The sequence below is a fragment of the Micropterus salmoides genome, unplaced genomic scaffold (assembly GCF_014851395.1).
Source record: "Micropterus salmoides isolate LMB-PRFRI ecotype aquatic unplaced genomic scaffold, ASM1485139v1 Ms_hic_scaffold_14, whole genome shotgun sequence".
Taxonomy (NCBI): domain Eukaryota; kingdom Metazoa; phylum Chordata; class Actinopteri; order Centrarchiformes; family Centrarchidae; genus Micropterus; species Micropterus salmoides.
In genome coordinates, this window is record NW_024040485.1 from 11,194,930 (window position 1) to 11,208,511 (window position 13,582).

The 13,582-nt window shown below is 36.7% G+C and overlaps 2 protein-coding genes across 2 annotated transcripts; both read left to right on the top strand.

Moving 5' to 3' along the window:
• The first annotated feature begins 2,003 nt into the window (after positions 1-2,003).
• apoda.1 (apolipoprotein Da, duplicate 1) lies at positions 2,004-4,921 on the top strand. Its single transcript, XM_038717632.1, has 5 exons — positions 2,004-2,091; positions 2,356-2,490; positions 3,656-3,777; positions 3,897-3,982; positions 4,106-4,921. Exons 2-5 carry the CDS (start codon positions 2,374-2,376, stop codon positions 4,339-4,341), a joined length of 561 nt encoding a protein of 186 aa, XP_038573560.1. The 5' UTR covers positions 2,004-2,091; positions 2,356-2,373; the 3' UTR covers positions 4,342-4,921.
• A 549-nt stretch (positions 4,922-5,470) lies between these two features.
• On the top strand, positions 5,471-12,775 carry LOC119901884 (COP9 signalosome complex subunit 9-like). Its single transcript, XM_038717633.1, has 3 exons — positions 5,471-5,682; positions 6,629-6,701; positions 12,219-12,775. The coding sequence occupies exons 1-3, from the start codon at positions 5,587-5,589 to the stop codon at positions 12,254-12,256; spliced, it is 207 nt and encodes a 68-aa protein (XP_038573561.1). The 5' UTR covers positions 5,471-5,586; the 3' UTR covers positions 12,257-12,775.
• The last annotated feature ends 807 nt before the right edge of the window (positions 12,776-13,582 follow it).

The following is a 13,582-nucleotide window of genomic DNA, read 5'->3' on the forward strand; positions in this document are numbered from 1 at the left end:
CACAAACACAAACATCACAGTACTGAGCCTGTTGGCTGAACTGAATAACTGACCCCTGAATTAGCCCTCCATGTGGTAGAATATGGATACATAAACTATAAACTTCAGGCATGTGATCAAAACTAGTATGGGCCAGATATTTTGCTGAAATGCTGCAGCCTTATATGCTTCTTTCATATTCCTTCCTCTTTTGATATTTTTTCTCCATCTTTGAGCGAGTATGCCAGCGTGGTTGGTTGTTTTCTTGATCATACTGACCAGAAAGGCTCATTGCCTCCATCCAGCGAAAAACCCAGCGTCTCTGATTTAACCAGGCTTTGATGTTCCTCTCTGAAGTGTATTAGCTGGAAATTTAGCCTTTTGATCTTTCTCTTCTTTAATTTAACCTTGTTTGTAGCTGTGGCGCTTTGTCTGTAAGCAGACAACATTTAATGCTATTTGCATTTAATTGACAGTGTTTGGTTTAAACAGTTTTGAGTGTTCAACAGCAACAGTCGGACTATAGGAGATATTGACATGTTAGTACTGTTTGGTTTATATATATTTGGATCATGACCATGTTTCACCAGCTTTATTTTTAATTAAATTATTAGGTTGGCACATGGTAAGCACTTACTGACCAAGTTACTCACTGTAACTACATGACATGTAATCAACAGTAGCCGCAATAGTACTCCTGCATAGCTCTTTGTGTGTATGAATATGTAAACACTGTGCATTAGTCCACCAAAGCTAATTCAAAAACTTTACACATTTCAGCTCAACAAATAAAAAACAGTCCATCCCTCTCCAGAAACATGCCACTAACAAATCAACACTGGCTAAACACTTGATTGTGTGAAAATGATGCTCTTGAACGCTCCTACACCAGCTTTTGCAGTTTATTCCATGTATTCCGTTTCCAGCAGCATGATGACTGACAGGAGGAGAGTCACCAGTCAGACTGGCTGAAAACCAACAGAGAGGGATTCTCCTCACAGCACACTAAGAAAAAAATGTTAAACAAGGGTAGAAATATGAAAATGAGTGTTTGTGTTACATGTGTAAAAACCAATGCCATAAAACGTGTTATAAGTCTACAACCACATGTAATGCTCGTTGGAATACAACTCAAATACATAAGCCAGTATTGGTCAACTACATTTATTTTTTCTTACCTCAATTTAGTAGCAATGATGTCTTTTTCAGAAAGCCTGATCACACTCACACTGTTACACACATTCACATCTTGAAGCTGCCCAACCACAGTCTGATCTGGTGGTCACTGAGCAGCTCTCCTGTTTTGCATTTGCCCAAATTATAAAGGAGGGACAAGCACTGCTCTTTTACTTTCCCCAACCCAGATTAATTGGGGATTAAAGCGGGAACCTTCTGGTCACAAGCCCATTTCTCTGCAACTGCCACTCCCTTACCGTATGATGGCGCTATATGGAAAGGTCCAAAAATGAATGTTTGCAACAAATTGCATGGTAAGGGGTTATCTGTCCAATAGTTGTTCAGACATTTCCCTCTGAACCATTGATGTCAACCTCATGGTGGTGCTAGATGGAAAAGTCAGAGGATCACCAAAATTATTAGGAGTCATCCTCTGAGGATCATGAACATCTGTACAAAATGTCCTGGCGAACCATCCAATGGTAGATACAGTATTTCAGTCTGGTCCAAAATGGTTACAAACTTGCATTGCTATCTCTAGAGCCGCATTGGTAACGTGGCTAAAAAGGTTAAAGCCTGAACTGTCAAATGTGAAAGTAAGCTACTGTGATGTGAACGAGATATAATATTATTGGACTAATTAATATTTTTAAATAAATCCTCAGAAATAAAAAACGTATAAATAACACAATCCATCTCCTCTAAGGTAGAGAGAACATCCGGATTGTTTTATAACATTCCTACTGATATGTCCCCCATGACTCCACTTTGCTAATTGTTCACTTCATGTCTGAAATAAAGCTGGCTCTACACAAAGACAGCCATTGATGACACAGAGCCGCAGTGCTGCAAAATCTCCCAGAGAGCAACGTCTCCAATTCATTTACCAGTTTTTCTGAGGGAGAGAACATATATCTAAACCAACAGGTCACAGAGGTAGGAAAAGATATTTAGTATGTAAATGATAAAATGGTTCACTCACTAATTAATTTTATAAGTTTTTTGTGAGGATAAATGCTGTTCATTAGCCTATATTGAGTATTTTCTTGTGTAAAAACATCTGTCTTGTAATTTAAATTTAAAATAACTTTTTTGCTTTTCATCAGTTACCTTTGCTTATAGCTTATTTGTTATGTCAGATTTCTCTTATTTGTTTCCATAGTGGCTCATTTGAATGTTTTGGTTGACAAACTACTGCAGGTAACAAGGGCCTCGACCATGAAGTTATCTTTTGTTCTGGTTTTTGCATTCATCCTCCCGCTCATCAGAGCTCAGGTGCCCCACTGGGGACCATGTCCAGAACCAGACGTTCAACCGGCCTTCAACCTTAAACAGGTACCAGGAAAGTTAGTTTGCACAGAATATATTGAATAAATAGAGAGTCCAGAGTCCAGCACTGTCTCATGATGGTGTGTGGATGACAAAATGGTGCCCTCTCTACTTTCTGTACCATTTCAAAAGGAAAAATTTAGACAATGTTTTTTCATGTGAACCTCTGCTTTGAATGTCTTGCTGCCAGTAAGATCACAAGATTACACGTTTTTATTGGTAATTATTTAATTAGATTTTTTTTTTTACAAAATGTGTAAAAAATGTAAAGTATATAGCTTCATATTTTATTTCATTTTATGCCAAAGCAAGTAGCCTCTAATAATTATACTTTAGCATAGATGACAACTTCACATATTATCATGTTACCATCGTTTAATGATGATCTGAGAGTAAGTTAAAGGATTTAGCATTTACAAGCATTATATAAACATTTAAGAACTGGCTTATAACACATTATAATGTAGTAGTAAGCAGCTATCAGCATTTATTAATGTATCTATTAAGTTTGTGGGCACCCATAAGTGGAGGTTGGTGTATAAACAGATAAGTTAACATAGTAAAATGCAGTTGTATAATTTAAATGATGTCTTCATAAGATAAGTTAATAGTTCATTGTACATTAATAAACACATAACATGTCCTTATATCTGTTTACTCCTACATTAAAGTGTGTTACAAAACATTTACTAAATGTTTATATACTATTTATAAAATGGGGTGTAAACATTCCTGATGCATTAATGTCTGAGCAGCATTTCACTGTTGAAGTTGGTCAAGGTGGAATTAGTTTTAAGTACTATACTGATAGGTAGTTTAGTTCATAACAAACAAACATGCAAAGTAACTAGTAAATAAAGCTTTTAAAAAAGTGGTGCAGGGCTTGGTTTGCAGTGGAGCAGAACAAGTACATTATTTCCCTCTGAAATGTTTTGGAGCCTAAGTGTAAAGTGGCATAAAATGGAATTACTCAAGTAAAGTACAATACTTAAATGAGTACTTAAATGAGGAAATGTTACTTTCCACCAGTGGTAAAGAATGTTTGTATGTTTGATAGGACACCCACTGTACATTTTACTGAAGCCACTTAATGCATGTAAATTTATTCATACTTTCTCCTGACAGTGTTCTGAATTGTCTTTGAACTCGTGTGTGTTTTTTGCCCTCACAGTTCATGGGGAGATGGTTTGAAATTGGCAAACTGCCGGCCCAGTTTGAGAAGGGACGCTGCATCGAAACCAATTTCACTTTGACGACAGACAACTCCATTCGAGTGGTCAGCTCTGAAATACTGTGAGTCCTATCTGCATTTTCTTTCAAATTCTTTTCAAATGTGCAGTCAGGAGATAATATTTGCATGTTTTATATTTCCATGAAATAAACATGAAATGTGATTGTCTGGAATGAAACAGAAAAGGAGAGCTGAGGAAAATCGAAGGGACTGGAGTCATAGAGGATCTGAAGAATCCGGCCAAGCTGGGAATAAGTTATTCATACGGTGAGTGAGACATTTGATACACAATAACTGCTACATTAGACAGAGTTCTCCTTGTATCACATCAGGAGAAAACATTGTAGGTGATCTGCTTTTGATCTTGTTCTGTGCTCCTGAACACCACAGTCCTGCCCTACTCCCCTTATTGGATACTGTCCACTGACTACGTGAACTCCGCCCTGGTGTATTCCTGCACGGATGTCCTGAGGCTCTTCCACGTTGACTTTGCCTGGATCCTGGGCCGAACACGAACCTTGCCGGACTCCACCATCGAGAAAGCCAGGGAGATCTTCGCCAACAACAACATCGATGTGAGCAGGATGATTGCCAGCAAACAGCAAGGGTGTGACAAAACTCTCTGAGCAGCAATGGAAATGCAACACAAGATGGCGCTGTAGTTGATGGGAGGGAAAAGGTGTTTTATCATCTGTTTCCGAGAAATATGGTGATTGTGGCCAAGAGGGTAGACTAATCTTAGCTTGTTTATATGTATCAGACAATAAAAATGTTTATAGCACAAAATAACTGTATGCTTATAATGTGCATTACATTAAGTAGTGGGATGTGAGGGTGTTTTGAGTATAGCAGAAATGTTCTGCAAAGTTTTAGCCATTTAAGCTGTTCATTTATAGTATAAAACAATAGAATCATACTGGAATCATAAGATATTAATAAATTTGATGTTTATAACAAACTGGAAACATAAAGCATCTAATTAAGAGTCAGTGAAACTTATTTCATGCAATCTTCATTGATTCTGTCGCTGCACCTTTTTCATGGAAACATATTGTATCAACATCAGTGTGTAGCTCAGGATTTCTATAGACCCTGGGATGCACACTTATATAAAGTCAAAAATAAAAAAAGTATTCTTTCTTCTTTAACTTCTCCTGTAAAACGATCCAGTTTACTATTTAATGTATTAAAATATGTTGCTATCAATCTTTTTATTTTATACATTATTTATATAGTGTTTTTTTAAGTGATGTAATGTTAATCTTTTGAACCATGATTTTTCCTTCAGTTTTACCCATAAGTAGCTTTAGAGTCAAAGCTTTGGAGTCAGTTTGCCATTAAGGTTTTAGTATGTCATATACAAAACATATGGTAGGCTATACTAAACTGCAAGCCATATATAGTCGTAGTGTATGGGACATGTCATAATTATGTAAGAAAGAAAGATCTTGTGGTGCAAAGTACATATATTTTAACTTCCCAACAATGTAGGCCTATGTTTTTTTCTTTTGGTAGCATTTTCCAACAGCTCAAATCCCCTTTGGAAAAACAAAACAATGAAAATACTTAATAAGTATCCTATGTTAATAATTAATGTTTACATGTAAACAAACCGGTTGCCTCGGTAAACAATGATTACTTCTGGACTACGTAAATATGAACACGTTTGTACATTATATTATTGATGACACAGTTTTATTAGTGAAAGCCTGACTTACCTCAAACGTGCTGCGGAACCTTTGTGTCTTGACTTGACTTTCTCGTCGGATTTATTTTCACTCGGCACTTCAGTCTCTTGGCTGTCTCTCTAGTTTCTCTAGCTAAGAATTTGATGATAATCTGACGATAATACCTCGTGGGTTGGTTCATCCATGCCACTAAAGGATCTGTCAAACTCGGCCGCCATGAAACCAGCAGTGGATGAGATGTTTCCGGAGGGCGCGGGGCCGTACGTTGATCTGGATGAGGTGTGTTAGCTAAGTAGCTAGCTAACGCTTTAGCCTACGCAACAATCAGCCTTTAAATTAAATTTACTCTTTTTTTATTATTTTTTTTTAAGGTTTTTACCTTCATAAATAACTTCAACTGCTGAATAAGAGCTAATTCTTCAAACGCTAACGTATGCTACCTTTACTCAAATACTGTACCGAAGTAGTACTTTTTGCTGCATTACATATTAATGTTTTTGATTGATTCAGTTATTAGCTACGTTGCAGATTTAGATTAATACAAAATATAAATCAAAAATTAGCCTATAGGTTAAGCAATATTTAAAACAATATAAAATTAGCTTAAACATTAAACACAATGCTTCAAAAAATAATTAGAATCTAGAAATTTAACATTATTCTGAGATGAGTTTTCTTACCTCAGAAAGAGTTTGAATGCAGGACTTTTATTTGTAAAACTTTTACACTGTGGTATTACTATTTATATTTAAGTAAAAGACTTGACTATTTTTACCTCCACTGTTTATTTATAAGTTATCCTAAGTAAGACACATCACAGTGTAAAGTAAGCAGATATTTTGTAGTATATCCCTGACCTAACAACTTCACTTTACCAAGTGCAAAATTAACAATTCTTAAGTAATTAGGAAGAGCCTAACAAAATGGATGATAAACTGAACAAAGTTCAACAAAAGGCAGACTTTTTGGATGAACAAGCTGTATGCTGGTTGGGATGAAAACAGGGAGATTAACAGCAAAATTAAAAAGTGGTGATTCAAAAATAAGATTTCTCATTTTGTAGTTTGTAGACCATCATAAAGGAGTACAAAAGAAACTGTCTGCAGATTTATGTTTGACCACAACTAAACTATAATGACTTATTGATCTAAACTTGGTCATAGGCTGGTTTTGTCTTTAGTGGCTTAAATTTGTGCCTCTGAGCTGCATGTTTGTTGTCTGGCAGGCTGGGGGAAGCACAGGACTGCTGATGGACCTGGCTGCCAATGAAAAGGCAGTTCATTCTGACTTCTTCAATGGTAACGATTTATTTATATGCATATACATGCCTTACCTTTGCACCGGACAAGCTGTCATTCTCAACACCAAAACCAAACCGTCTACTTGAACCCCTAATAAAATGTTGAGGAAATACTGATTTTATTGTTATTGTTAGTCCATAGTATCTGCAGATATTGTATATACCACTGGCCTTATCTATACAGTAATCTATTTCAAAGAAAATATACCCCTTTTTAATAGGGCTAGGGCTGTGTATATACTTTATATTTGTCAGGCTATATGTGACGACCCCTCCGCTCCACTCAGTGTTCCTGTGAGTATGAATTATACATATACATATGGTCTTTGATTAAATTAAAAAAAAGACACATACATTTGTAAAAATCTGATGTACTGTAGTGTAAAGCTAATTTAAGCTAAGATTCAGTTACCTTTTATATCAGATTTGACATAATTTTATTTATTTAATTGTATGTGATGGTGGTCACAAAATAAAAGCAAACCATATTTAAGTCAGCTATTTAAAGTTATTCTCTTTACATCAAGACAGCAATCAATAAATCAAATGCTCTGACACGCACGCACACACACACAAATTGTCCGGCATAAGTGGCTATTGCAGGACTGTAATAAGCTTGGCTGATTATTTTATTCCGTCTGAAATTTTCACTTGGAGCTGGTTTCTCTAACATTGCCTACCCCAGCTTTAAAATATTATGAGCCAAATGTTCTATCACACCAATAGTACTAAACAATGGCTAGTGATACACAGCAGGGCAATATTTGGGGCAGCCCCCAAAGACAAATGATTGATTGAAACACTGCAGGCTGGGAGCTTATCCTGCATTTCATCAATGCTTCATGTGTCTGGAGATGAAGAAGCTTATCACTCCAGTTATTGCCTTCATCTGGGAGAGGTTAGGGTTGTTGTTACTTTGCCTTGTTTTTACTGCTTTGTTACTATCAGTGCTCTATTCTTCTATTTGGATGCCATACAGTCTAATAAGTAGCAAGGTCGGTGGTACCACTGCTCATTTTATACCACCATTGAATATATAATTTGAATTTCTCTGTTGAGTTGTCCTTTTTCTGCTAAATTAATTCTTCCAAACTTTGGACTTCAGACTGCTCAGCAGATTTTATACAATGGAGTCTTTTTCATGGAGACATTTTCATTTGGCTGGAAAAATGTTTTCAGGAAATGGATGTCTTGTAGTAGGTATTTGTTTGGAGGGACTCAGCAGGAGAAGGTCGTGTCACACACAAACCCCCCACATATAAACAAAAGACCACAGAGACCAGAATTTAAATCTGATCTGTGGACTTGACACAGTGTGCAGTCGCTGACGTTTGTATTGATTTTCTGAAAGGTGTTGATTCACCCTTTCGCCTCTCGACAGAGCCCTAAAACACCTTTTGGTTGTAATGATGCTAGTACAGGATTTCACCAATATGTGTACCGATGCAAATTATTTTTCTACACAGGTAATCTGGAGTTAACTGAGGAAGAGTCCGTCATCTTCAAGTAGGAAATTGTCAGTCAGAGCAGATTCAATCTATTAGCACATAATGTTGTTTCACCTCTGTGCGTCAGAGTACTGCTGGTTCCACAGCAGGGAATCTCTTTACTGGCCCCAAAACATTCCTTGTACCCCCGCCCCCCTTTTACACACTGTGTTTTATAATGTAGTGTGAACCCTGTCCCGAGGCGCTGCTACATCAAACGGCAGCAACTTCTCGCCATATGCGACACAGATTCCACGCAGGCTTCTCAGCAGGAGCTCTTGGGATGTGCTTTGTATGAGGCTCATTTAGGGTGGCAGGCTTTATTCCCTTCTGATTGAGATGTGTACCACTTAACTGTCTCTAGGCAAAATTGAACGCAGCTTCCAATCCCCCTGGCCTACATTTTTAAAGGGATTTTTAATGCTCATTCATTTAAACACTGGCTCACTTCATTCACAGTCACAAAAGTAAAGCTGCTTGTGCTAATTTGTGTTGTTTCACACTGCTTAGAAATATTCAGGCTACAGCAGATCTGTGGGAAAAATAACTTTAGTGTTTTGTGATTGTTTCAAGAGGGTCCAACTGCAGACCTCCACTGTCAGGCCACTTCCGCTACAGACCTCCTCTTTCAGGCCACCTCCACTGTCAGGCCAGTCAGGAAAGGAAATGCACGCAAAAACTACAAATATTATAAAGTTTAATCACGTAGACATAGGGGGAGGGTTTTTGTCGTTGATTTATATTTAATTATTTACATATTACAACATTGTAACGGGAAACTAGCAGCTAATTCCTAAAATTTATTTGATCCTATTCTACTTAGCTCTTAACATTGAAGCCTAACGTTACCTTTGTAGAATGACAAATAACCTAACTTACACACGTGTACATTCTGTAATTTGTGTGATTTAGATGTACAATATTGACAGCGGTAGTTATTGACGGTGAACATATACCAAGAGCAATGCATTCAGACTTTACTCAATGTTTTGGATAATGCTAACCAGTCACCTACTGCTGTCGCGATGTGTAGAGTGGCAAAACAACCGTGAATGCATCACGTTACGTCCTGTGGGGACGTAAAAAACTGACCGGCCTGACAGTGGAGGTCTGTAGTTGGATCCCTCTCGATTGTTTAGGTGTAGTCCTCATGCTGTTTACAAAACTTTTACTCACCATGCTGACACAAAACTGAACTGTTACTGCAAGTCAAACACAAATTCATCTCTTTGGAAATGTTTGTTTGGTTTAAATTACAGCATAAACACTACCACCTCACGTTCGTAATCACTTTCAATTTGCCTGCATGGTGTTTTAAATTTGAATTATTGTAAAGTTAAAATTGAGTAAAATAATCAATTTTTGCTGCTCTAGTTTATTCACAGTTAAGTTAACCAAGGCAAGTTGAAATCTGAAGGTTTTAGAGGTTATATGGGTTGTCAGTGTACAGAAACACCAGACTGGACATTTAATAACTCATACATTATTGGCCAAAGGTATGTGGATGCCACCAACCTTATACAGGTGTGGTGCTGTGGCTCCTTAGTTCTATTTAGGGAAGTCGAAATGCCATAGTGCATACACTGATATTTTAGACCATGAGTTTCTTCCAACTTTGTGGCAACAGTTTGTTTCATCATACACAAAGCAGGTACATAAAAATATATCGTTTTCTGAGTTCAGTGTGGAACAACATGACTGACCTGCACGTCTAGAGGCCTGACCTCATCCCCACCCAACACCTTTGAGATGACTTAAAGCAGGGATATTGGTACCAGCCGATATGTCTGCTGATTAGTTACAAGAAATTATAGTACAGTCTTTGAGGCACTGTCAAGTTTATTTTTTTTATGTAAAATGTCCCACTTGATACATATCTTGTGGTCTTTAAAGCATGAATTTAAGGGCTCCTTATTAAAATGTTTGTGTATGTTATTTGTTGATAAATATTGCCAACATATCAAAATCTTAGATGTTGATATTGGTGTCTGCCTCAAAAATCCCGTATCAGTTGAGCTAATGCTGTTAAAGCAGGATATTAATGCCAAGGGTTTGGGCGTCTGCATATTGTCGGCCATATGACAGAATGGAACATGACAGAAGGAATTCTGTCACCCAAGCATACCTGTCTTTCATTTTAGATAATGTGTTTTGTTTTTTGGGGAAGGCTTTAATTAGAGCCAAATGTTGTTTTTCTGTCATGTGCTGTCTGATTTCTATGTTCTGTGTGTTTGATGACACCTTTTAAAACCGCAGTCAGTGACTGTCTGGATAACAAACTCAGGTGCAAATTCTTGTGTGAAGTCTGCACACAATGTACTGTATGTAGACTGCAAACAGTACAAAAGTAAGCAAGCTTTATTTATACACTACAATAGAACACTATGTAAAGTTTACTTAAAAGCATAGGGCAATCACTCAAAATTTCTTTTTACATTTTTCTTATTAAATCTCAGGAAAAGTCAGGGTCTGGATGTTTTGTGTGGGTCGGTCATTGCATGTGAATACCTGGTTGGTAGCACCCTTATTCCTTTATTTATTTTGTTCACTTTTTCAAGTTTTTATTAGCACTGTAATGATTCGCTGATTAATTGATTAATACTCTAGTTCCAACTTCTCAATTGTGATGGATTGCTGCCCTTTTGTCTAATGTGATTGTGATTTTCAGATCAAAAAATGTATCGGGGGGGAAAATGAAAAATAATATTCCGTTGCAGTCTTTGTTCTTATTTTACTAGGTAAACAATAAGGCTGCAACTGATGATTATTATTTCATCAAAAATTATTCTGCTGAATATTTTCTCAATTAATTTTCGTGCCTAAAAGTTTATTACATTTATTTGTCAGGGACTATGTACAAAAATCTCACACAAGGAGAATAAACGTTTTGTACTAGATTTAGCTACTAGTGACAGTGGATTTCTGTCTGCTGTCCCTGGGCAGGTAATTGTATTCATTGTTAAAAATACAAGTTCAAAATGACAATACATACTAAATCCGTAGCTCCAAACACACATACAGAAACCCCCCCCGACTTCCTCCCCAACCATCATCTACAGTACTTAATGTAAACAGTCATAGATAGGATGAAATACAGACAGAAGATACAGACATTGTGTCAAATTTGTGTAGACAAGACTGGTTTCTTAAAATCCATTTGTTGACATCACTGAAAAAAAATACACATTTTGTTTTCAAGCTATGTGGGAGCTTTTCAGTGGTGCAGGTGCAGTATTGTGAGTTATTTTAAAACACTAACTGAATTCTCAGTTCAAGTTCAACTTGTTTACTAAATAAATTGCAATGATCATGCTGTTGTGGTTTCCTGTCCAAAAAAGAAATAGTGCTGGTAATTGTTAGCCCAAGGTGATGTATTAAAATGTCTTGTATTATTTGACCAACAGTCCAAAAACCGCATATACTTAATTTACTATCATATGTGCAAAAGGAAAACATCAAATTCTTCCTTTTGTGAAGCTGTACATAACAAACTGTTGGCATTTTTGCTTCAGAAATGACTAAAACGATGAATCCATTATCGGAATAGTTGCAGATAAATTTTCTGTCTATCACAAAGAATATAAAAAGTGCTATTTCTAAAAAGGCAAAGTCAATGAAAACAGTTGAAGTCGCAGCAAAACAAAGTACAAACATACACATGGCCCTTCATGTGGCTATATAGGAGAAGCAATTCCTACATTCACTAAAAAATGCAAGCTTATTTTCCTTTAAGCTGGATCTTAGTGAGTGTTAAATGAAGATTACCTGCAGTAACAGAGGATGTGGCACATATTCCCGTGCCTGTTCATACAGTTCTCTTGCTGACCTCTGACCTCACAAACTATCAGACCCACAGGAAGGGCACTCCGCAAGCACTCCCAGATCCTTTTATCACCTGCGCCCCTCCACCCAGCACGATGCTTTATGAGAAAATGCCTTGCTTGCAGAAACACTTGAAATATGGCCAGTGTTTCGTTTTCCAGCTGTTATGTAACTTTAATATAATAATTGTATTTTTCCTTCAACAGATTTTGAGGATCTGTTTGATGATGATGACATCCACTGACAGAGATGATGGACGATATTCACACCGCCCTTTTTTCTTCTCCTCAACTTTTTTTTTTTGTGGAGAGCAAACCAACCATTTACTGTCTAATGACATACAATTTACTTTCATAGTTGTCCTAGGTTCAGGCTTTTTTAAAACATCCTTAAAAAGTCATCCCCAGCTCCAGATGTTGTGAAATTCTTAAGATCCCAAGGATTCCTTCATATATGGTATGTTAAAATTATGAGCTTGTATTGTGCTCATGTCTTCGACTGCTTCGAAAACGGATTGCAGGTTTCAGTGTGCTGGAGAACACCTGTTAGGAGCGTAATTATACTTATGGTGGGCAGAGGCTCCATATGCAGTCTCCCTTAAACATGCTGCAAATGGAAAAGTTTTATATCGGCAGTGCATCATGTTACATCATGAATTTGTACTTATGTGTACAGAAGTTATGCTACAGTTGTATTTTGGTGATGGATTCTATATGTGACAAAAATCAATAAATAGTATATTTTATGTATGAGGTAGGAATTATGTGTGACTCTGATAAGATTTTTTCATTCACTAATATTTGTCTTTCATAGAAGCCAGGTAGACAGTCAAACGCAGTATTTTACAGAATTTAGAAACGTTTTACAGGATTTTAAAGACTGAAATTGAGAACATGGCTGACATGTTTCTATATTTTCAATATACCTTGCACTTAATACTTTCATACCAAATTGATTTGCCCAGGTTTATCCAGGTTTCTGATTAGTCTTTGTTGGTACAGAATGGCATGGTGATAAATCAATACATAATTGTGCACAAAGGATCAGAAACCAGGATACTGTTAAAATTATGTATACAAGGATATGAATAACCAGATTTCTCATGTTCAGAAACATCTGTGGAATAAAACCAGGATAATAATGTGCATGTGAGAACACTCACAGTTTGATATTAAAACTAACACAATGAGACATAAATGTTTTCTGATGCATTACAGTGGAACACATTTCATTGTATTGAACATCAGTTTCATTCATTTCTGTGTGTTGATAAAACCCTCTCACCGCTCTTCCAGAATTTTTGATCATATCACATGATCTTCATCAGCAAATGTAGTTGGAATTGTAGATTGAATTTCTGTTTTACCGAGCACTCAAAGAACCACCGTAAAATTTACCTTAAAGTTCTCAGAAATTGACGTATCCAACTCCACCTGCTGGTGAAGATCATGTGATATGGAAAGTGTGGAAACTATTAGCTCACTGATCAACACGGTTGACTGACTGAAAATGAATTGACAACTGTTTTGATAAACGACTTACTTTGATCAAGCCTCTTAAATGTGAAGAT